Source organism: Mustela erminea, chromosome 6 (genome assembly GCF_009829155.1).
Source record: "Mustela erminea isolate mMusErm1 chromosome 6, mMusErm1.Pri, whole genome shotgun sequence".
NCBI classification, from domain to species: Eukaryota; Metazoa; Chordata; class Mammalia; order Carnivora; family Mustelidae; genus Mustela; species Mustela erminea.
Genome location: NC_045619.1, coordinates 50,665,761 through 50,691,575, shown reverse-complemented (window position 1 = coordinate 50,691,575; position 25,815 = coordinate 50,665,761). Strand labels below are relative to the sequence as shown.

The 25,815-nt window shown below is 40.2% G+C and overlaps 1 protein-coding gene across 2 annotated transcripts in view; it reads left to right on the top strand.

The window, feature by feature from the left end:
- HMGA2 (high mobility group AT-hook 2) overlaps positions 1-25,815 on the top strand; it is a 139,531-nt gene that overhangs the window by 92,326 nt on the left and 21,390 nt on the right. Inside the window, exon 4 of one of the 2 annotated variants that reach the window (XM_032347136.1) lies at positions 13,958-14,415. The exons of the other annotated variant lie outside the window; for it this stretch is intronic. Within the exon in view, the coding sequence (XP_032203027.1) occupies positions 13,958-14,059 (102 nt within the window). The 3' untranslated portion in view covers positions 14,060-14,415. Of the gene's footprint in view, positions 1-13,957; positions 14,416-25,815 lie in introns of those variants that run through there. 2 annotated transcript variants of the gene reach the window in all.

Genomic DNA, 25,815 nt, shown 5'->3' with positions numbered 1-25,815 from the left:
TTGACTCTGCGCAGTGGAAGTTTCCCCTACTTCCTATGCTCCTTCATGTCGTGAAACTTCTTTTTAAATGAGCCTACTTCAAATTAAAGTATAAAATGATTTGAATATATCTTTATCTGACCTGCATCTAATCTCATTCTTCTTTTTGCCGTGTCTGAAGATAGACTCCAGCTTCTACAATATTGTTAATTTCTGGGCTATGAATTGGATACGGGATAGGCACTCAAATTTTGTAAGTGCCTGGGGTTACAAGTCCCACTTGCCCTCTCTCCTGCCTCAACTTCCCCACCCCCAGACCCAACACACACACGTTGGAAGTCCTTCTGGATAACAGGAACTGTACTGTTGGACTAGATAGAGTGCTGGGTGGCTCAGAAATTCTTCCTACCTTTGCATCTTCTCAAGATAGTGGTCTCACACATATTTTCATATAAATATCCATTTGACTTGCCCTTTCCTTCACTCTTCCAACTCTTTTCAGCTCTTCAGAACATGTCTTCTCATTTCCTCCCACGCCTCTTCCACCATTTTGTCATATTGCTAGTGTGGCCCTGGGAATACATGTATCAGAGGAGAAAGAAACCATATGTTTTGAGGTAAAATTTAATAGAATAAAGAAAGAATGCCATTAATCTCCAGCCCTTGAAAATGCCCAGAAGCTCCCATTCAGACCCTTCTTAAGAATTTCCATTCACTGTCTTTTATTAAACCCTGGTATTCCTCAAACATCAAATTCCAAAATGAATTTTAAAGATATTACTTACAAACTTTTGTGTAACTCTTTCAATGATAAATAGCTCAGAAGTATTTTTTTTTTCCCTAAAATTTCTATTGTGAACGTGCTACATTTTAGGTAGGCTTTTGTCTCCCGTGCCTGAGACCCTAACCACCGTTTTTTAACCGTTTATCACTCAAGGGGAAACATTTACTACCAAATTTGAAAAAACAAAACAAAACAAAAGAAAAAAAACCGACATCCAACTCAACTTTTGGACTGTTTCTATTCTAATAAGGATTTGGTTGGCCTCAAGCAGGAGGAAACGTTCTAGCTTATGAAAGATAACTAAGGAAAACACTGTAAGTAGAGCCAGGAAGTCTCATTCCTGAGGGCTTGGGAAGGAGTCTAACTCGCAGTTGAGGTGTGTGCTTACGATGGATGCTACTCAGCCATCTGGAGGCTGGCATTCTGATCCTGCTCGGGAGGCCACCTCTACCTCTAGCACAGTGTTCTGCTCGCTGCTCCTTGATTCTTGTGAACACTTCTGTTTGTCTCTGTGTCTGATACAGGCTTCAGCATGGGGCGCTTAGTAATTGCTCCCTGAACCAAGTTTAACCCAAGGCTAATTTACTAATGGTTCTTCCCCAACAGATCTGGAGCGAAAAGGACCTCAAATGAGAAGCATTATAAAGTTCTCAGGTTAAATGGCATCAAGTAATGACCGGAGTTTCAGGGAGGAGTAAGGCTGCCGATCTCGGGGGCATTCTCAGTCGTGTGTGCTGAGATATGAATGTGTGAATGTGTGCGTGTGTCCACACACACGTTCTTCCCCAGGAAAAGGAAGGAAGTGGAAAGGGGAGAAAATAGAGCTATTGACTACAGAGCCAGAAAGCTGTTTGCAGAATGACTGCTTCTGTTGTATGGGGGCATGCTTCCTTTGAGAAGGGGTGTATTAGGCATCCTCTTTCCGTTAAGTCTATTTTGGGAGGAAATTACAGAGGATAGATAATGTGCTTGTTACCAAGTCCTAGGGACCTCTTATCGGCACAGCCGCTGTTCTCAACACCCACCTGCTTAGAGCGAAAGAAATCAAACCTGTCTTCTCGGGGACACCAACCCCAGACGATCAAACCTCTACTAAATCATCGTGTTTACTAGGGAAGCCGCTGATTTTTGTGAAGTGTTAACTTTGTCCTTAAAAGCCATGAGTGCCGGGGAGCCCAGTTGGGCCTCTGGCCTGTGCATTCAATGCACTTCTACAGGGGCAAAGCCTAGGAATTGTTTTCAAAACAGTGTGGGGCTTCCTACTCGGGCTGAAGATTTATCTGCTTTTGACAACTACCCTGGTTACTGTGAACAAGGAGTTGACTTCTCAATAGTTTTACAAATTATGTGTTTAACTTTGTCTCTATAGAATTAATTCCTGGGACGTGAGAGGAGGGTGGAGCCCAGGCCTTCAAGGCTAGTTGACAAATTTGAGTTTGTTAAAGTCATCGCAGCAATTTCCCCCACTACCCCCTCCAAGCGCCACAGTGCGGTGAGGCTGTGTTTCCACCCGAAGGCGGTTTGCATCCTGCCTGTGCGCTGATTTACGCATTAAAATAAAACAACTTCAGTGTTTAGCCATTAAAAAAAAAAAAAAAAAAAAAAAGCTGTTTAATCATTAAACAACCACCGGGTTTTTTTTCTTTTGCCCTTTAAACCTGCATTCAATCAGTTTGGACGCTGCTTTACAGTCCTGTTAACTGCTAAAATCACAAAGGAGGGGTGAGCAGGATCACCACCAGCAGCAGGAAGTCCTGAAACACCCCCATTGTCCCATGAAACTTTGGGCAAGAAGCTCCTTCAGCTGTCTTGCAACACACACTGGGCTCCGAGGGAGGTGCAAGGGGGAAAAAATGCAACTTCCAATTCCAGAAGCAGCCCTGTGTTCGGTCAAGGAAAGGGGAGGGTGGAGGGGAGTTTTCTTGCATTTACTCTTCTGTGTGGCCATCGTCGTGGGGACATGTGACATGAACAGGGGTCCTCCCGCTGTTCACGCTTCCCGTCCCTGGGATGGTATGTTCTAGCCGACTCCTAGGAAAAAAAGGCCCGGATGGTCCCTTTTTTTGTAAAGGGAGGAGGAGTGGCAGTGTTTTATGGCCTTCTTTCAACACATGGGAGTTTTATCACTCGTTTTTTTAAAAGTACGACTTAACACCATTTTCAAACCAGCCTGAGTTCGAGCCCCGAATGGTTTTCACAAAATGTCCCCTTTGTCCCTCAGTGCGTGATGGCCACAGGTGCCTCCTAATGGCTCCACTTGTAGGAACTGAATTTCTTCCCTTCGTCGTAGGGAAACCAAGAGCGTTTTCTGAAATTTAATTCTGCGATCTACCATCTGTTCTAGGAAAGGATTGCAACTTTCTGGAGATGAATCTCTACTTTATCGCAGACTGTTTGCCTTTTTGATTTCTTATTTTACCTCTGTTGGGTGTTCATTTGTGCTGCCAGATGTTTAAACCACATTGGAAAAGACAATCCTTCCTTTTTAAGTGGCCAGGTTCTAGGCAAAATTGGTAGTTGTTTCAGTTTTGAAGAAGGCAAGGACACAAGCATTTCTTTATGTGTCCTGGAATTGCAAACTTTGTCAGTGACACCCCCCCACCCCCCCACCCCTGCTTTGAGATGGAGATATGGAAACCTAGAGAGTTTGGGAGACTTGCCTGAGATCTCATAGCTCTTTTAGTTCATTGTTGTTTCCACCAAGGACACCCCTTCTCTAAGTTAGTACAAATGCTTCCTAGAGTGCCCTCACAGAAGATAAAGTCTGGTTATGTGTCTCTGTTTTACACATTTATCCTTGAGACAGCTCTGAAGTCACTGACATCCCTGCCTTCTTCAAACCAAACAGTCCAATTCCTTTTCATTTACTTTGAGATTTCTGTTTTCTAATTTTCCCACCATTTTGACGTGGTCTGAAATCTGAACCAAATTATTTGGGGAATTGGCCCCACATTTTTGTACAGGTACTTGGATACTGTGTAGACGAGTCCTATATTTCTCTGCTCTCACAACCGCTGCCCAGAGAAAGACCGGGTATTCTTTGGCCAGTTTGTTGAACCATTTCCCTCAAGAGCAAAACTACCTCATGTTTTCCATTCCTGTATTTCAGGGTCATATCTTGAATATTTCCTTCTTTCTTTCTTTCTTTCTTTTTTAAAAAGCAGGGTTTTGTTTTGCTAGCTATTGTTCATCCTGACCACAAAATAAAATAATTTTTATCTCTGAAGACATGTTTTAACTCACTCTTGTTTTTAAAATTAAAAAAAAAAAAAAAAAAAAACCTTATCAACTGGATCTTTCCTGTAGACACGCATATTTAAGCAGCCAGTTCTCACTTTAGATAATAGAATAAGTCTTATGTCTGTTCTTTAGGTACCTTATGTTAAGTTCCTCAATGAATAGCCATTTCAACACTGCATTTTAAACAAAATCCAACGGAAAAATAACTAATTTAAACAGGATAGTCGGTCAGCTCACTAGGCAAAAATAGTTTGTTAAACGAGTTATTTGCCCTTTCCCGTATAAAATCGCTGATTGATTACTGAACAAATTTTTCTAATGTGCCAAGATATAGGTTGCTCTAATGATCAGACAAACCAAGTATAGTGTATGGCCGGGGAAGAGCAGGCTGTTCTTACATGATGATAAGAACTGTGGAGAGAGGGAAATCATGAATGCTGGAAACAGATGAGAGGAAAAAAGAAGGAGATGACACACTCGAGAAAAGCTGAGTTAACAGGCACTATTTTCAGAGCCAAATCTATTATAAACCCCGACATAGTTGAATGCTTGTAAGAGATGGTTTCAGCAACTCCTCTGTTTCCTGATGTGTATACTGTACCTGAACGAAATGCTTCTTTCCTGTGAGCTGGACAGTAGGAAGTAATCTATCTTCAAGCTTGTTTGGTTTGTAAATAACACTGTAGAAAAGGGCTTTGAGCTTTGGAAAGCTAGTCTCCATGTGTTCTCTCTCACTCTTGGAGGCGGGTTAAAGGGCAGGGCCATGACCACCACCTTATTCCATAAGCGGTTGTTTGCAAAAGGTTGAAAAATGTGCCCAGGGCCCATGCCTGCCCCTCCGTGCCCCTGTGTGGAACTAGCGCCACTCAGGCAGGCTAGCAGGCAAGCCTCGCTTTAATGGAAATAGAAGAGAGAGTTTGGGGGAGCTAGGCATGTTGCAACATGTGCTTTTTGCTTGCGCCTACTGAATTTTTAATTTCCATGAAATGTCAGTGGGCAAGTGGACACTGGCTTTCTTTCTTTTTGTCTGCTGCTTTGCAGCTATTGGGATACTAGGCTTTGGATAATGAAGTAGGTTGTCATTTCCTCCCCCAAATAATACATTACAAAATGGAAAGGCAAATTTCCTGTGGAAGCTCTAAGTAGCAGGTGGTGTTTCCTTAATATATTGTTTTTAACCTTCAGGAAAATTGGTATTATGAGCTGATAATTTGGAAAAGTAAAGTAACACCAATGTCCTACATTTTCAATAAGACAATCAAAATCTTAGTTAATTTGAAAAAAATCAAACTGGAGTACTGTACCAGGAAAAGACATAGCATGTTTTGTTCTTAACGTGTTATTATTAAAGTTTATTGTAAAGTTATTTTGAAGTTTAAATTCATGGAAGACAAAAAAGGGGATACGACGCAACTGAATTTCCCAATTCATTAAGAGATTTCTTTTTTTAAAAGAAGGACAAATAGGTATTTTTAAGTTTCACTCTAAACCTTCGCTGCTAACTAATGTGTGGAAACATTTAGTCAGTCGTACAAAGAGTTAAGCGTGGGACTGTTCACATGGCAAATCTGAGTTGAGCTGGAGGTAAAAACATCTGTATTTTTCATTCATTTGCTCAGCAGCACTAAATTTCAAGCTTGTTTTTTGTTCAGCATCAAAGAAAAAGTTGTTTTATGGTTATTGGATTTTTTTTTAAACTCGCATATTTCATGAAAGGGACTCAAGTCACTGGATCTTTATATTCTTTTTAGTTACTTTGCTGCCCAACAGCCCTTCTGCATGCCATCTTGTTGAATAAGGAAAACATAATTTTATTCTTTTTCTCTTCCTTTGAAGAAAAAATTTAAGAGGTTTAAATACCATTCACATTTTGGAATTTCCTTCTTTCCTCCTCCCAAAACCATCATCTCACAACCACGTAAAGCCATCCAATGTTGAAAGACTTAGAGATTCTCACAACTATAAATATCCTTTATATGACTATAACTCCTCTGTTTATCGAGGGCAATAAGAATGGAGCCCAGGAGCTAACAAAGTTTGTGGCGACGTGTGTGTGTGTGTGTGTGTGTGTGTTCATGTGCATACGTGTTGAAAATCTTGTGTGTCCAAGTTTATATAGTATTTTTAGCATACGAATTGCTGATGAGGCATCTATTCTTTTTTCTCTAAAAATTCTGAGTGCGTGGACCTATTAGTTGCCAGGGACCAAATTACCACAACCAATGCCAGACGAAAATATTTCCAAATCCAAGAAACGATTCGTATTTAAACTATTAAATGTGGCTAATTTAAATAGTCGTCTTCATTCTCTAATTGTTGTGTGGCACAGTTTGGCTGTGAGATCCAGATTTTCAAGTGTAAGAAATCGACGTTGTCATCCTGAGAAGTATAAAGCGAGATACTCAACATTCATTGCCATTGCCCTCTTCCATCCCAAAAGGAAGGGGAAGTTAAGAGCCGGGCCGGGGGGCAGGTATGTGTGTCAAACCTAGATACTGTAAAATTTCAGCTACTTTTGGACTTTCTGAAGATATCAGTTTTCCTGATAATTGAACGTTAATGTCTTTAATTTTTTAACTTTAAATTTCAATAGTGTTCTTATATATGAAAATCTGGGTAATGTACATAGTACATGTGTCTCTTGACTACATTTATCAGTGTGCTGAATATAATTTTATGTGTTCCTCGATGATGTTTGATCATTAGCCCAAGCATCATTAGACTCGTCAACTGGCAAAGATCATATTCTTTCACTCTTTTTCCTTTCTCATTTCTTGAATGCTCACCATATGAGAGGAACTGTGATGCCCCTGACCCCATCCCTGGTGCATAGAAGGCACTCAGTGAGTGTGTGTTGAAGAAATGAAGGAATTAATAAGTTCAGTGGGTAGTTGTGAGGGTAGATTGAGTTCAAAGATTCAGCTGTTTTGGGTGTAGGACCAGTCACAGTGGTAGCCAAGACTATAGACAGAGCAATAGGGTCACAAATTATGTGGACTACAGGAACGAATATGTTCATCCCCAGGCCAGTGGCACCCGGTCCCTCCTTGAAAAGTACTCAGAACATGACTGTACCTTTCCTATCATTGACCACTGTCTCGTGAAATTGGAAGAAACCTACGCAGCTGCAGCACTCCCTGAGCCTTGCGACAAGGCTACCACCTGCCAAACGAGTGTTCAAGTCAAAAAACTAGAGCAGCCACCTCTGCAAAGGGTTCCCTCACTCCTTAAGAAACAAGTATCCTAAGGGAGTGCCGTCGGTTACGCATCCAACTCTTGGTTTCAGCTCAGATTGTGATCCCAGGGTCCGGGTATTGGGCCCCACGTGGAGCTCCATTCTCTGCATGGAGTCTGCTTGGGATTCTCTCTCTCACTCCCTCTGTCTCTCAAATAAATTAATAAATCTTAAAAAAAAGTGCAAGTATCCCAACAATATCAGTCAGTGGTCTTTTCCGTGCTGCTGCCATTTTGTTATTCTTGGCACACATCACAGACCTCAGCCTGCCAGTTTTGTGCAGCGTGGCTCCGTTCCACGTACACTAAGTTTGTTCTTGGGCTGCCCCAGAACAGCATTGCTCCCCACTTTGAGAATTAGGGCTAGGATACTTTGGGGGATGGATTGCATTCATACCAATACTTGACCATCATGACACACCTGTTCAGCGTAATGTGGAGGGAAATTGTGGCCTTTGGAGACAGACAAATGTAGGTTCAAACGTCTGCATCATCTATCATGAGCTGCTTATCAGCTGCCTGGGTGGTCTTGGGGAACTTCAGTCCACTCCTCTGTTTTCATAAACGTGGAGATATATAGAAAAGACCTTGACAAGGCCTCTGTAAAAGCTGGTTACTTGGATTACTGCTACCTTTATCAGAAGATTGCTTCCACCTGATCAGAAATCACACCAAGCTCAAAACGTTTTTTCAACTTTCCTCGATACGCATTCTCTGTGCATAAGTTGTGCTGCAAGTTACCCTTTCACTTATCCCATCTAAACAATCTCTATAGAGTCTGGAAAACAGATTGAATTTCTCATGAAAGCCAGTTTGTATTAACATGTCATATAGGGGCATCTGGGTGGCTCAATCTCTAAGCATCTGCCTTTGGCTCAGGTCATGACCCCAGGGTCCTGGGATCGAGCCCCGCTTTGGGCTCCTTGCTCAGCAGGGAACCTCCTTCTCCTTTTACCCTCTGCATTTCTCCTGCTTGTGTTCCCTCTCTCACTGTCTTTCTCTGTCAAATAAATATATAAAATCTTTTTTTTTAAAAAACCCATTTCATATACTGAATAATCTGTACAGTGAATCAAAGGTAATTAATGCTAAGGGATACAAAGATCACCAAAAATAGTCACAAAATGATACCATTTCCTCAAGTGGCCTTCCGTAGTTAGGTCTATTGTTCTGAAATGGTTCTTCACTGAAAGAATAAATATAAAAGATGGTGGGAACTATCTACCAAACGTATCTTTATCTTTTATTTTATTTTATTTATTTCAGAGAGGGAGCACAAGCAGGCAGAGTAGCAGTCAAGGGAGAGGGAGAAGCATCGGGAGAAGCATGCTCCCGATACGGGCCTCCCTCTGTCTGACTGACTGCCACCCAGTGTCCCCATCTTTATTTTTTTGTTGTTGTTTTTTTGTTTTGGGGGGGGGGGTTTGTCAGAGAGAGAGAAAGAGCACAAGCAGGCAGAGTAGCAACCAGAGGGGAGGGAGAAACAGGCTCCCTGCTGATCAGGGAGCCCAATGAGGGACTCAATCCCCAGACCCTGGAATCATGACCTGAGCTGAAGGCAGATGCTTAACTGACTGAACCACCACAGGCGCTCCCCCATCTTTATCTTTTTAAACATTAGCTTGCTTTCTGTAAGCAATAAAGAAAAGTGAAGATACTTTCTAATCACTGAAGTGTTACTCACCATGTCTAAGGAGAATCAGCCTGTCCTTAATTTGCTTAAAACCATGGAGACACGATCACAAACATCAGCACAGAGTGTGGAAGGTAGTGCCAGCGGGACCCACTTTATCGGCAGCATGAAACTGTTCTGGGACTAAAGCCTGTGCAGAAAGGAGCCCTCAGAAGCAGCCACAGAGATCTTGTAAACACCTGTATCAACCATACCTTATCTCCATTTTTGCCTCGCTTTGCCAGAACATCGTCTCTATTTTGGAAGATATTAAGTCTCTGTCAGCTGGCTGAATTCCTGAGAAAATGTTCATGTGTTTGTGTGGTCACATGACAGTAGCCCTCACAGATAAGAGAATTCTTCCATCTGGTTAAAAAAAAAAAAAAAGCCACCTAGGGACACCTGTGTAGCTCAGTCAGTGGATTGTCCTCCTCTTGGTATTGGCGTAGCTCATGATCTCAGGGTCCTGGGAACAAGTCTTGCAACTAGCTCTGTGCTCAGTCGGGAGTCTGAAGATTCTCTCTTTCCTTCTCCTGCTGCCCCTCCCCCTGCCTGTGCCTGTGCATGCACTCTTTCTCTCTCTCTCTCTCAAATAAGTAAATAAAAATCTTTAGGGGCACCTGGGTGGCTCAGTCAGTTAAGCGTCGCCTTCAGGTCAAATCATGATCCCAGATTCCTGGGATCGAGTCCCACGTCGGGCTCCTTGCTCAGTGGGGAGCCTGCTTCTCCCTCAGCCTGCCACTCCCCCTGCTTAGGCTTTCTTTCTCTGTGTAATTTAAAAAAAAAAAAAAAAAAAGAACCACCTAAAGAAAATATGGTGCCAAGGCTCTAAGTCCCATTTAAACGATATACTGTGTGATATTATTCAACACAGTTTGAGTAATCGAAAATTTATACAGATTTTCAACAGTGGTACTTTGTGACATTGGTAAAATGTAAGTAGACAAATCAGTATTGTCTGGATCCAGTGGCACTTTTTCCAGTTGTAAGCAGTGGTCAAGTTCTTGACTAGTATATTAGCATCTTTTTATGCTTCAGTCTCTTTGCTTTTTATGAAAAGAATACTGGGATTCATGATGTGGAATGGTTCCTCGTAAACCCGAGGCCCCTTGTTCATATACATGTGGTTTTACTATCTAATATGTCGAGGCTATTCTGAAGGATACAGAATTGGCCTTCATGGGAAACTCAGCCTCCATGCTGAGTTCATCGTGCCTCCATTTTCTCTATAAGAACCCCTAGTTTTGGGGGCTCCCACACAGGCCATCTCTTAGTGATGAGCAGAACTGAGGAACTTTTGTTCAGATATTTACCATCGTTTATACGAATGAAAGCTCACAAGTTGATCGTGGTCTACAAGTAGGCTGAGGAACTGGGAAGGTAAGCACTCAACTCAGAGGCTCCCATTCTTCAAATTGTTCTCCCTGAGTCTCCTCGTCTTCTCCCTGAAGACCCTGAAGGAGCAGTAGCATCTGCAAGGACATTAGGAGACTCTGACTTAGCTACTATTTTGGCAGCCAAGCCTGTGTGATCCCGCAGAACCTGGAGGGATCCTGAGGGTGAGAGAACAAAGGAGTAGGCTTTTGTGCAGGTGGTCAGAGCAGAGAAAGCGGAAGAGTCAATTACAGGTTCCAGCAGTGACAGAAAGATGGCTTCCGAACTGAGTGGTTGCCAAACCCTCTCTTCTTTCCTTGGTTCTTCTACCCGCGTCACCACAGCCAGAAGTACTGGCTTTAATGCTTCCCAGTAGAAGGAGACGTACAGAATGTGTGTGGCTGGGTTTCCTGACGATACTGTATGTGCTGAGTCTTTGGGGGTAAACATCAGGAAAATTAGATTGTTGGAATAGCCAAGCTTTTTCACATTAGCTCTGCATTCTATTGACTATCCAACGATAGGTTGGAAATTTAGCTTAATTTTAAGGTTATGTTTATACAGGGAGCACTATCAATTATCAGAAACATTAGAAGTGTTGCTAAGTAAGTAAACTCAGAGTGAAATGTCATCTCTTAGAGGCTGCTTAACAGTTGTCAGAGAATAGTCTGTTAGTCATTGTAGCACGAAGTAGCTACCCGAAAATTTGTTGAATACATGAAATGTTTTTGACAGAAATATCTGCATAATTGCTGTGTGTTATACATGCTCGTTATAGCCTAAAGGCATCTGTTTGAATTAGGGCTTTTTCCCCCCTGTCTGTGTAACACACTTGCAGACACGATGTGAGTATTTGCTGCTGTTATCCTTTTAAAAAGCAATCTCTTGACTCTCTCGACAGCCTAAGCATTCTAGAGCTAGTTTGCAAGCAACACATAACCTGGAAGAAGGAGAATTAAGTTTACTTTCACTGAAGCTCTAGTTTTGTAACTTGCTGAAAGTTTGTTTTGGAGAGAGGTCATTTTTGAAGAGAATAAAGAATTTCATTTTTGTGTTTTTTTTTTTTTAATCTTGCAATCTTACTGGTAATCATTAACTATATTTAATAAAATACAGCCTCCTTTCAAAAGAAATCCCTGACAATAGTACATTTTTAAAACCAGGCTCTCTTTCCCAGCAGCCCAGGGTGTTTTGAAGATAGGAGAACAAGGGAAGCACTTTCAGCTGTAAAGTCTTGCGGGGCCGCATTTAAGTGTTTGGGGCGCTGTATTCTTGATGCAGCGTCGTATTACAGGAATATTATGAAAAAAAAAGCTACAGGGAATTCTCAAACATGCCTAACACATACAGAGCTTTAATGTTCCTATGGCTGGATCCATTCAACAAATGGGATCTGTGGGTCAGATGGGTTTGCGAGCCACTATTATTAAGTCGTTTTACTTTTACCATTAAGTAATGGTTCCTTGTTAATATTATGAATGCGTGTGTTCTTTGCCCTCTCTGTAAATCTTTTGTTCCATTCTTTTTTTTTTTTTTTTTCCTCTTTGGCCTTACAAGAATGTGGGGGGAGGACATCCCTATCCACAAATCAAGGGCTTTAAATAGCCGGACTAGAGCTGAATGAAGGAAATCGGGCTAGATAACATCTTTGTCAAATGTCTGCCTATGAACTCTGCATCACACAATTCAAAGGAAATTGCCATTGTCCTGCGCAAGTTAGGTGAACAAAGCACGTAAAAAGTCCTCTTCTGGTTGCCATGCGCATTCCTGTGCGACCGGAACCAGAATCTCCAAGGCCACCGAAATGGCACGGCCTACGGGACTTGCGGGCAAATGAGAGTGTGGATTTGAAATATGTGATGCAGACCGTCCGGGAATCATTCACCAGAAAGACACCTCGTTCTTTGATAGAAAACAATGGAAATCCGAAACAATGAGGAACACCGCTGCCGTTGCTTTTCTGACTCCTAGGATTCCTATTGCTCTGACCATCACTACTGTCCCTACTGTCCCTACTCTACTAGTACCGCCACCTTCCCTAGTGCGATTCTGCAGTGTTTATTAAGTTCTTACAGCAGGCAGCTGTGCCGTGTAGTTAAGAGACATTAATCGTTTTTTGTGGGTTTTTTTTTAATTAAAAACTTTTTTTTTAAGATTTTATTTATTTATTTGCCAGAGAGAGAGCACAAATAGAGGAAATGACAGGCAGAGGGAGAGAAAGAAGCAGGCTCCCTTTGAGCAGAGAGCCCGATGTGGGACTCGATCCTAGGACCCTGGGACCATGACCTGAGCTGAAGGCAGAGGCTTAACCCTCTGAGCCACCCAGGCGCCCCGACATTAATCGTTTTTAATCAGCCCAACACACCAATGAGATATCCACACTATACAAATTAGTCAATTAAGGTTTACGTGGCTACCAAGTCACATAGCCTGAGCCTAGTTGATCCCAGACCTGAATTCAGTGGCCTTTCTGGCTCCTGAGCCGCGTTCTTTAGCACCGTCTTAAACTTCCTTTCCCTGTGTGTGAAGGGAATGGATCTCTGCAGGTACAAAGATGTCACCTCCAAACCCTTACAAATGACACTGAGTTGCTTGGGGGAGAATTTCCCCAAGGCCAAAAGCTGCTTCTATGGTACTCCAAAGCAGCTTCCGTATCCTGGAAACAGCGACTACAATCAAAAATAGCACCCTATAGACATCCCTCTTTAGAAAGAAAGAAGGAGGGAACGAAGGAAGGAAGGAAGGAAGGAAGAGAGGGAGGGGAAAGGAATGGAAAGAAAAGAAAAGAAAGGAAAGGAAAAGAAAAAACTTCCACCACCAACAGTTCCTCCTAAGAGCAGAGATACCTACCCTTCTCTGGCAGTAAGCCCAGACATACCAAAACATGTATCATCTAGAGCCAGGAGTTGAAGCCCACGGCATCTACAGAGAGACAAGCACTTCTTTTCAAGAGACAACGCATTCACAGAGTAAGGACACTCCCCGGGAAGTGACAGGGAGTCAGAAGAGCAGCATCAGACAAAGAGGGTAGTTATTACCAGGCAGCCAGCGGCCCCCCGCGCACCCGCAGGTTCTGCCCTTCTTCAGTGTAACCAAGCAGAACTCCACTCGACTCCCATTAAAAGTAGACATTTAGTCCGCATCCAGAATGTGGGCGGGAGCTCATGTTAGTTATTTACTACCCATCTCTGGCATTCCTTCTGGACATGACCAATGAGTTACAGCTGGTTTTTAGGCAGCGTGGCACACTCATTAACTAGCTGTCAGGAACAGCTACACCCTTCGGTCCACAACGAAATGAATGCAAATCTGGATTTACCAGAGGAAAATTCCAAACAGACCAGGAAAGCAAAAATCACAGACACCCTCTCCATAATAACTGGAAAACAGAAATGTGTGCATTCTACAAAGAAACGCTTGACAAAGACCAAAGTTTCATGCCCTAACACAGGACGAACAAGGCAAGGGAAACCTGTGCAGCCAATTTCAGAGTCAAGAGCGCACTTCTTACCACAGCCCTCAAAGACAGGGATTAGTAAAATGTGCAAAGCCAAGTCAGTCACGATGCTGTAGCCATTACCCGGCTTCCTTTGTTCACAGGAAGTGACCCTGTCCCTAGCCTGCGGTAAGTCTGGTTGGTCAGAGCCAATCATGAGACCCCATTCCCCTTGCAGGGCAGTTGGCTCGGGACCATAGGAAGAAACCACCTCTCCCGCTGGATGTGGACATTCCTAGAACCGCCACCAGGAACAGCCGAACCCATTTGGGGACTCTGAGGGAGACAGGCTGAGAATAAATCGAAGATAGTGGAGGAGAAGGAAAGAATCTGAAGCCTCAGAGATTTAATCAACTCAATTTAAGCTGCTGAATTAACCAATTCTGGAGGTGCATTTTTGTCCAGGCTTTGCGTCACGTTAGATAAATAACGTCTTTATCACGCCCGTCTGCATTTGGGTTCCCTTTTGTACCCAAAAGCATACAAGAGGAAATTTCTTTGTTGGGATACTTGAGAGATTCATCAGAATTTATTAACTACATCTTTAGAAATTAGTTTGATTTCCATTAATCTTCCCCGCATACACTGATCTATAAGAAATATAGGGAGATAAAGTCGTATTTAATATGTGTTCTCATGTTTTAAAAATATACCCATTTTCCTGTGTCACTTTTGGATCTGCGTAAAGGTAGCTCTCTTGTGTCAGCGACGGCCTTGCTGGGAGGAAGAATTGTCGCTCCCATGATGGTGATTCTCAGAGCAGGGGTACCCAAGTTCCTCCTGAATCCAGGAGTGTAGTCAGGAATCATCACCATTTCTAACCAGCAGCTTTTACGAGATCAATGAAAGGTATCACTACGACTCCAGGAAGAGGACTTCTTCCCCGAAATTTAGGGTTTAGGACTCAGTTAGAAACCTTTTTGGAATATTTACTTCATGCAGAAGACAGGAAGTATGTTAGCAGCTGAGCCAGGTGGGTGGGCGATTTCCCTGTTTGTGAAGACTCCCTGGGAATTTTCCATTGTTGGTGTGGTCTGCACAGCTTCTCTGAGGTTGGAGCATGGAGTGGTCAGCGTACACAGCTCGGACTAGTAATTATGCCTTAATGTAAATATATATAAATATTATACACATATATGCTGGCTTTCAATGGAGTGTTTTAAATGACTCCCTCTGAATGGCAATGTGTATTTATATATATCATGGGTAAAAAATAAGTGTCATGGGTGGTCACATTCCAAAGAAATGAACACATGCACAAAAGCACCAGCCAGTGAATGGAGAGACCGTACAGAACAAGGAATTAAAGGCAGGAGATGTATAGATTTCTTGAGGAGAAAACCACGGGGAATGAAGGGGGGAAATGTCTGGTGATGTCTATGAGGGACCTATGTAGGAAAGACCTGTACGGCATCTGTGTGGGAAGCAGGCATTTTTGTTCTTCCTCACATGTTGGTCACAGACAATAATAAGTAATACGTAAGATTATAAACACCACAGATACAGGAAATGTGACCAGGTATAGCTTGTGTCGTAGGCACCATGGCATTTATAGCTAATATTTTAAACATGATCACATATTAGAACAGGTGATAAACAAGAGGGAAGGAAACCAACCAAAAAGTTCATTAGAAGTTATCTCAGAAAATTTAGCCTTTGCCCTCTTGACTAAAATAAAATTTTTTTTCCCCACAGACTTTCTGAAGGGAATAGATGAAAAGGGTGAAGGAAAGTATACATATAAAGATAAGAATAACAGGATGGGATTCCTACTTTTATAAAAATTTAGTGACAAACAAGATGCTCTTTATATTCCTGAGACATCTTGAACTTTTCAAGGAGAAAACTCCTTTCAGAGGAAAACTGTTATTAGGAAAACAGTCTTCTAATACTGATGTGCCCTTTAAATAGATTAGAAACATTCTTTTGAGCTAAGATCTTTAAAATTATTTCATCAAGATGCAGTTATTCTTCTTGGTTGGTCATTTTTTTTTTTCTTAGTGAAATCATCGTCCAAGAAATCTAGATTTTTTTTTTCTTACTTTTAAAAAAGTGTTATTTTTGTGCATGAGAGAAGATGGTTGCTTATAGCATGGATTTTTCATAGGAAAGCAAACACAGAATAAGCTAATTGCCAGAACAGTGTGGTAGAGTGGGGGAGAACAAAAGATGTGAAGCTGTACAACGTGGGTTGACGTGGTCACTTCATTATATACTGGCCTTGTCATCTCTTTCAAGTCACTCGCTGCTTTAGGGTCCCCCTTCTTCCAAGTAAATCTGAACAGCGTTACTTGCTTCAGATGGCTGTTGTGAAGTCAACTAGACTGTACCCACTTTGTAAAGTATATATTGCTCTAATATCATCTGACTGATATAAAATGAAGTGTATGATATAAAATGAAGTCTATGATCTAATTCTGAATTATAATTTAAAAATGTTTGGGGACAAATGTTTGGGGACATCTGGGTGACTCCATCGGTTAAGAGTCCAACTCTTAATTTCAACTTTCATGAGATCTAGCCCCACATCAGCTCCGCACTCAGCGCAGAGTCTCCTTGTCCCTCTCCCTCTGCCCCTTCTCCTGCACTCTCACTCTCTCTCTCTCAAGTAAATAAATAATATCTTTAAAAATTGTAAAATATTTAATTCAATGAATGTGACCAGGAAGTGCAGTTCGGAGAGACATTTCTGGAATAGTATAAACAAAGATATGTGGTTTTTAAACTGGTGGCATATCAATCAGAGAATTATCCATTTTAGAACAGTTGACCTGAGTTAGGTAGTTCGGGGCTTATCCGAAGCTAGCGCCACTTGAGTTTGAAATAGAGATTTTGGAGACAAGCTGAATGAAACATTTGGTTTTCAGAAGAAGGAAAAAGACATTTTAATTTATGGATTCTGAAGAAAAGGACATTAATCCAGAGAAAACCTTGAGGGTGGGTCTAGGAAGAAGGTATTTTCTGGAAGGACCAGGGAGCTGCCTGTTCACTGGAAGTGTGAAAGTGTGGAAGAAAGAGAACTGCCTTCTACAACTGTTTAAAAAATTAAAGGATATAAGCTAATGTTCGGGAATAGTTAACATTTCTCGGATTGAATATTAAACTTCCTCCAAGGAAAACAACTCAACTGCTAAAGTCAGCCCTTCACTGGTGCCAAGAAAATACTGCTAAATTAGGGTTCTAGGAGAGATATGACTCAGTTAAATATCACAGAGCTCACAACCCATAAACTATCCCTTTGTAGTTCCTGAGAACCTAAGAGATTACAAATAAATTGACTGACTCTTTCCTTCAGGAAAGGAAATGCCTAAAATCATGATTCAGCTTTTTAAATTCAATTTCCATGTGTAACTATTATAGCTTCTGGGAAATACTCAATACTCAAATCATTCTGTAGAACTATTTTTAAATGTTTTAGTCTAAGAACCAAATGTTCTTAGAATCAAAGAAATTTTTTTTCAAATTGAATAAATTTGATATGTAACATTGTGTAAGTTTAAGGTATATGGCGTGTTACTTGGATACATTTATATATTGTAAGATGGTTGTTGCTATAGCAACATTTATTTCATTATATACTTATTACATAAGTGTCGTACAGTATTAGTATCTCTATTCATTATACTGTATGTCGATCTCAGTGGTTTTATTTAATACTCATAACAAGTTTGTACCTTAAACACCATCTCTCTTATCCCTCTACCACCCCATCTCCTGGTAGCCACTATTTTACTGGTTTTTTTTTTAAGGTTTCACTTTTTTAGATTGATATATAAGTGACATGATACAGTAGTTATTTTTCTCTGATATATCTCACTAGGCATAATGTGCTCAAGGTCCATCCACATTGTCATAAATGGAAAGGAGTTTCCTTTCTAATGGCTGAACAGTACTCCACACAGTTCCACTGTGTATAGGTGCCACTTTTTTTTTTTAATCCATTCACTTATTGATGAACATTTGGATTGTTTCCATATTTTGACTATTGTGAATAACACTGTAGTAAACACAGAAGTGCATATATCTTATCAAAATCCTGTTTTCATTTCCTTTGGGCTTTAACCCACTGAGCCAGCCAGGCACCCCCTTCTGCCCATTTTTTAATCAGATTGTTTGTTGTTGATGTTGAGTTGACTAGTTCCTTATATATTTTAGATATTAACCCCTTCCTAATATATGGTTTGCAAAAAAAAAAAAAAAAAAAAAAAAAAAAAACAACTCTCTCATTCTGTAGGTTGTCTTTTCACTTTGTTCATTTTTTCTTCTGCTTTGCAAAATCTTTTGGGTCTGATGTAATCTCACTTACTGATCTGTTTCTTTTATTGTTTTTTGCTTTGGCATCATTCCCCAAAAATCATTGCCAAGGCCAACATCGATGAGCATCTTCCCTATATTTTCTTCCAGTTTCACGGCATCATGTCTTATGTTTAAGTGTTTGATCTATTTGAGTTCATTTTTGTGAGTGGCGTGAGATAGGAATCCAATTTCATTGTTCTCCCTGCTTCTCCTGTTTTCCAAGCACCACGTGTTGAGACTATCTTTTCCTCATTGGATATTTTTGAATATTAATTGACTCTATGTACTGGGATTTAATTATGGACTCTATTCCGTTTCATTGGTTGACATGTCTATTTTTTTGTGCCAGTACCATAGTATATTTATTACTATGGCTTTGAAGTGTAGTTCAAAATTCAGAAGCATGATACTTCCAGCTTTGTTCTTGTTTCTCAGGATTACTCTGGCTGTTGGGATTCTTTTGTGGTTCCACACAAATTTTACAATTGTTTCTTCTATTTTTATAAAAATTGTCTTCAGTGATTTGACGGGGATTGCATTGAACCTACAGTATGGCCATTTTATGATATTAATTCTTCTGATTCATGAACATGGGAGGAGTTTCACTTTTCAATTTCTTTGAGCAAAGTCTTGTGGTTTACATTTTACAGATCTTTCATTTCCTTGGTTAAATTTATCCCTAAGTATTCCATTGTTTTGTTTTGTTTTTTAATTCTGTTGTGAATGAGATGGTTTTCTTTATTTTCTTTATTTCTTTTTCAGATGCTTCATCATTAATGTAAAGTAATACAACTGATTTCTCTATGTTGATTTTCTGTCCTGCCACTTTACTGAAATTGTTGACTAATTCAAACAGGTTTTTGACTGATTCTTTGAGATCTCCTATATGTAGGATCCTATTATCAGCAAATAAGAAGTTTTACTTCTTCCTTTCAAGAAATGTATCCATTTCTTCTAGGTTATGTAACTTGTTGGCACATAATTGTTCATAGTAGTTTCATGTACATCTATAGTATATCAGTTGTAATGTCTCCTATTTCGTTTCTAATTTTATTTATTTATGTTTTCTCTCTTTTGCTCTTAGTCTAGCTAAAGGTCCCTCCAATTATCATAGTGAATTGTCTATTTCTCCCTTAAAATCTGTTACTAACTGCTTAATATATCTCAGTGCTCATGTGTTGGGAGCATATATATACTTATATTACCATATCTTCTTGACATTGACCTCTTTATCATTATATATTGACCTTCTTTGTCTCTTGTTACCCATCTTGGCTTAAAGTCTATTTTGTCAGATATAACTGTGGCTGTGCTCACCTTCTTTTTCCATTTGCTTGGAATATCATCCTCCATTCTTTCATTTTTGAACCTGTGTTCTTCTTTAGAGCTAAAATGAGTCTCCTATAAGCAACAAAGAGTTGGGTCTTGTTTTTTTTTACCCATTCAGCCACTCTGTGCCCTTTGATTGGTGAGTTTAAGCCACTTACACTTAGGGTGATTATTGATATGTAAGGGTTTACTACTGCCATTTTATCTTTTGCCTTCTGGTTTTTTTTGTTTGTTTGTTTTGTTTTGTTTTTTTAATTTTATTTATTTATTTGACAGACAGAGATCACAAGTAGGCAGAGAGAGTGGGGGAAGCAGGCTCCTCGCTGAGCAGAGAGCCTGACTCTGCTCTGGGATCATGACCTGAGCTGAAGGCAGAGGCTTTAACCCACTGAGCCACCCAGGCGCCCCTCTCCATTGTTTCTTTTTCCTTCTATTTCTGTCTACCTCTGTAAGTTTGTGGCTTTCCATGCTGATTTTCTCAGTGCCCCAATTTTTTGTTTCATGTTGCTACTCTAGATTTTTGCTTTGTGATTACCTCGTTTTATAAAAAATAGTCCATTTTCTGCTAATAGCAGTTTATCTTCTTTTGCTTATAAAGTCTCCATCCTTTTACTCTTCCCTTTTCTATTTTTCATGTCACAAATTATCTCTTTTGACACTGTGATTTTGTTACCAAATTGTAGTAGTCACAGTTATTTCTAATCATCTTTTCCTTTAACCTTTAAAGAGTTTAACATATCATTCTAAAAAAGTTACAGTTCTAATTCTGATTATTGATCACCTTATCAGTGTATTGTATACCTTTGCCTTTTCAGCTTGAACAGCTCCTTCCAACATTTCTTAGAAGGCAGGTCTAATAATGGTGAATTCCTTCAGCTTTTGTCTGTCTGGGAAAGCTTTTGTTTCTCCTTCATATCTAGAAGATAACTTTACCAGATAGAGTATTCTTGGCTGGAAGTTTTTATCTTTTAATATTTTGACTAGGTCATTCCACGCTTTTGTAGCCCAAAACGTTTCTGCTGAGGAATCTGCAGTAGCCTAATGGGAGTACCTTTGTAAGTTACTATCTTTTTTCTCCCAGCTGCCTTTACAACTATTTCTTCATTGTTGACTTTTGACACTTTTAATATAATGTGTGTTGGAGATGGATATTTGTTTTGTTTTGTTTTGTTTTGTTTTGTTTTGTTTTGTTTTGTTTTGCATTGAGATGACAAGGCATTTGATTAGCTTCATGGACTTGTACATCCGGTTCTTTCCCCAGGCATGGGAACTTCTCAGCTATTATTTCTTTAAACATGCTCTCTGCTTCCTTCCTCTTTCCTCCTTCTGGGGCACCCATTATTCTTATCTTATCTCTTCCAGTGGAGTCAGTTCTCATAGGGTTTCTTTACTTTTAAAAATCTAGTTCTCTCTCCTCTTTCACTTGAATAATTTCTTTATTTCTGTCCTCGAGCTCGCTAATTCTCTCTTTCATATGATCTGCCTTATAGCCAATGCATTCTAATGCATTTTTTTGTCTCATTTATTGAGGTTTTCAAATCTCTAGCATTTATTTTAAGTACTCTTAGGATCTGAATCTTTTTAGTAAAGTACTCCTTCTCTTTATTCCGGAGATCATTGTGTTAACGTTCTGAATTTTCTTGTAGCTTGTTAAATTTCTTTATAACAGCTCTTGTAAATTCTTTATCATTTTGGCTGCCGTATTCCATGTCATTGGGCTTGGTTGCTAGAAAATTGTCACTTTATGTGATACTGTATTACCATGGTTTTCCATGGTGTTTGATGAGAATTGCTTTTGCCTCTGTATATGAAGTAGGGAACACCTGTCTTATTTAGGCAGAGTTTTGTTTACTTTGATTCTTAATAGTTCAAGAGGCTGGTATTTTAGAGGTTTCCTTTAGTTTTCCAGAAGGTGGCATTATAGCACATGTTTTTGGTTTCTCTACCCAGCCAGAGCTGACTCCCCACTAAGGTTGACAGCAAACACATAAAAGGAAAAAAACAAACAAACAACAACAACAACAACCACCACCACAAAGTGTGGCAACAGAGGAAGAGATGTGTACTTAGCACTTGGGCTTTGGGTATGCCTACTGCCTGGTAGGGGTACTTTCAAGTGGGAAGGGTCACAGTGACCATTGAGCAGTCCTCTTGACTCCTGAGGCAGACGACAGGAAAGCTTTCCTTCAGTTCTCTTTGTCTGCCTACTTACCTTCCCTTTCTTCCCCCAACCCAGCCCCAGTCACTGCCATCTGTTCTCAGAGAGAGCAAGGGTTCCTCCAGCTGCAGGGCATGACCAGGCAGACCCTCACTCACTGCCTTCACCTACCACCTCCTTTGACAAAAAGGTTGTGCTGGCTTACTGCTGGCCAGCTGCCACCCTCTCTCTGCCACCACTGTCTCTGCTACCTGTGGGCTCCACTGCCATTTCCCTGACTCTGACACCTCCTCTGAGGTCCAGTGGATCTTTCAGTGTCCTGATGTGCTATGCAAAAGCACCTTCTTTCTTTTCCTTTCTTTCTTTCTTTCTTTCTTTCGTTCGTTCGTTCTTTCTTTCTTTCTTTTTTCATATTATGGAGTAGTTGTAAATCAGAGAGGAGAGAAAATAAGAATAAAGAATAAAACTCAAGCCACCATGATGTTGTTGTCCCAAAGAAATTTTCTAAGTACTGATTGTAAATCTCTTTCATCAAAATAAAAATAACTAAAACTACTTTAAAAATCACATTATTTGTGGGGTGCCTGGGTGGCTCAGTCAGTTAGCATCAGCCTTCAGCTCAGGTCATGATCCCAGGGTCCTGGGATCTAGCCCCACATTGGGGAGGAGTCTCTGCTCAGCAGGGAGCCTGCTTCTACCTCTTCTTTGCCCCTCCCCCTGCTTGTGCTCTCTCACTCCCTCTCTTTCAAATAAATAAATAAATGCTTTTTTAAAAACCATAGTATTTCTATCATGAGCAACTGGCCGACCACACAAGAAAAGGTGTAAATGTTATGTGAAAAATTGGTTATAAGTGGTTTAAGTTCGAATACAATTTTTTATAACAACTACCTGAAGAATCATTCAAATCTTAAGAAGACATTATATCTTAAATAGACTTTCAGGTATATCACTAACAAACTTGGAGTATTAATTATTGCTCATCTTCAATAATACATAATTTATTTTCCATTATCACATAGATGTCTGACTTCATCTAGTATTGAACATTAATTAGTGTTTCTATCTGGCTAAAGCTGACATTAGCTGAAGTATGAGCGTAGCCCACAGTATCTATGCATAAGTGATTTGCTGAAACCCAGCAGCATGGTGCTGCACACATTTATTCATTTTACTTTGGTGCTGTTAACTGTGTGTATATGCAGAGTGAACTAGCTACATGAATGGTTATGTGGAGAGAAAAAGAAATATATAAAGAGAATAGATAAATAATGAGCCTTTTAAAAATACATAGTGTTTCTGTTTAAAAACTTATAGAATAAAGAAATAGTACTGAGACAGATTAATTCTTTTTTTATGAAGTAACATTAATTTCATCATTTTCAGTTAGGTGAAATGTTGGCCTACAGGTGAATTTTGCCCTAAATTTTGGAGAATCGTAAAAACTGAGGTGAAGAGTCAATTCATGAGACCATGTCTTCCTTTACCCCACCTGTGTGTGACTGTTCACTTCAGAATGCCTTATATCCCCAAACCTGCCATCTTCTATGAAATAAAAATGCCTCTTAAATACTGTAACTCAAGAGCACACCGAAGTATCATTTTAAAACTAACCAGTTTTAACATTACCTACACACTGCATCTTTTTTTGTTTTGTTTTGTTTTGTTTTTTAAGCTTAATTATATTCTTTAAGTGAAAACAAAGAAATAAGGGTGCCTGGGCGGCTCAGTGGATTAAAGCCTCTGCCTTCGGCTCAGGTCATTATCCCGGGTCCTGGGATCGAGCCCCACATCAGGATCTCTGCTCTGCGGGGAGCCTGCTTCCTCCTCTCTCTCTCTGCCTGCCTCTCTGCCTATTTGTGATCTCTGTCTGTCAAATAAATAAATAAAATCTTTAAAAAAACAAAAAACAAAAACAAAGAGATATCTTTCCAATCTGTATTTTTTGTGTGTGTGATAGGAAAGAAGTGATAACTTTTTCTCTACAACAAGTCTTCAAATTTCTTCTTGCATGTCTTTTTCTTCTATCTTTACTTTGTCATTTTCCCTATTAAAGGGGGGAAAATCATGTTGTCTTTCTTTATTAGAGGAAAACTGTTCATGGCCATCCATGCCTCTCTACACTTAAAATTACATTGAACATAAGAGATTACATTGCACATAGAAAAAAATAATCTAAAATTGCACATTGAATTTAATATCTATTTTCTTGTACATCCCCCCTCCCCCATTAGACTCTAGACCTCTTGAGGCCAGGAGATATTTCTTATTTATTTTGTACACCCAGTCCCCCTCTGATTTTTGGTTTATCAAGTATCAGTTAGAATCTGATGAGCCAATGAGTAACTTCATCAGAGTATAGAAGTTTGGCTTTTGAAACTAATCAGGACACTGAAAGTTTTAATAAAAAGGTCCCTTGTTGATCTTTGCCCTCCATTCTGAAGGTGTCTGAAAGGCCCCAGAGGGAAGGCTAAGACTCCAAAGTACTGGCTCCCAAATCCGTCTTCATGAGAAGTGCTGTGGCATGTTAAGGTACACACCCAGGCTGACGCTGATAAACTCTAACTAAAGTAGATGTGACTGTCCTCATCCTTGAACAGATGAAATGAGTCCAGCAGCAGTGAGAACACTTTGCTACAATAATCCAATAAATAATTTTAAAATGATGGTTACTTTTTTCTTTTGCATGGAAGTCTAAGAGTAAAGCCAAGTAGAGTTTTAAAAAAAAAAAAAAAAAAAAAGAACACCTTCCCTTCCCCCCAATACCAAGCAGAAATTCCAGAGATTTTGCCAAAACTCCCTATAGATTTATCACTTCTTAGGAGACTTTGTACAAAATCTCCTTTGCACTATAAGGGCCAGATGTTACTGTCAAATTGTAACCATCCGGACTACATGTGTACGCACATTGCACAGTCATCTCTAACTGCACACAGGAGGCACAAGAAATAGAAGTTATGACCTAACTCAAGCTTTTTCTAAGCTGGAGGAAGATTGCCACCAGCCAGTTATGGTAGATGGTTTCTCTTTACTAAGGCCTCCCACCACTAGGGAGCAGGATCATTCTCAAGTAAGGAAACCAGGAAAACAAGACTGCCAGCCCAAGAAAAGTGTTGTGTGCAACACAGATGGGATTTGTATAGCTATAGCCATGTCATCTCCTCACGCTGTTGCACCATTTGATCTGAAACAAATTCTTCAAACTTCAGACACACCATGTTGCTATCTAATTACAAAAAAAAAAAAAAAAATTCTAAAGTAAATAAAATAATTTTGGACCACTTGGTGTTAGAGAGTACCCTGAACTTCACTCCCCTATGCTGGTGTCAGTAACTGAGAGTTGACCATTTTAATTACAGTAGAAGCTCCATTTTTCCTTTTAGAGCTTTCCTGGGTAGCCACCAAGAATTGTTACATACAAATTATTCCAGCCATTCCATTTCATTGAAGACGTAAAGTGCAGAAGGTCTTGTCTGGGTATGAGAAGAGGTCAGGTAGATGATCACAAAGCCAGCCATGGTGTACCAGAAGAAAAGCTGCAGAATCAACAAGAAAACTGGAACGTCACACCTGGTATAAGCAAATCCCTTCTTTCCCTACAGAGTCAGGAGTACTTTGGCAAAATAAGTGTCAGGGTGGGGTGGCATGGGGAATTGAGTGCAAGATCTAGGTGCACAGAAAGTATAAAAATCTGTAGGGCATATAGGTAGGCTACCAAAGCCTAATGACGACTCACAGAAATTATAAGGAGAATGGTCCCCTTACCCTGATTCTATCAGGCTAACCTGAACTTGTTGCTGTCTTCTGGGTTTGACCAACACATGTGCAAGTTCATATGGTTCAATCAACAGTGTAAGTCCTGCTGAGGGAAAGGGGATGCTTTGCCTCCACCCATCCTGGCGATACAGGTCTGATGCAGGATTTGCACTTAAAGATCAGAGACCTTTAAAGATCAGTGACCTTCCCTGGAGCTCAAGCGTTCCATTGAGGGACCCAGTTGCATCCTTATAGGGCAGGGAATGGGTTGCAGTGGAAGTCAAGTGAATGAGGCACTGACATTCCGTCAGCAGTAACGTTTTGTCTGCTTTCTGTTGGGGGATTCCACTGAAGATCTGATTTGTAAAAGAGGGGGAAGTTTCTTACACTTTTTAAAAACTGGTTCAAAACCTGTAGAATGTGCTCATTTTGTTAAAGGAACTCCAATATAAATCTTGACTTCTGGAAAATTGAAGTTTTAAAACTGTAAATCAGAG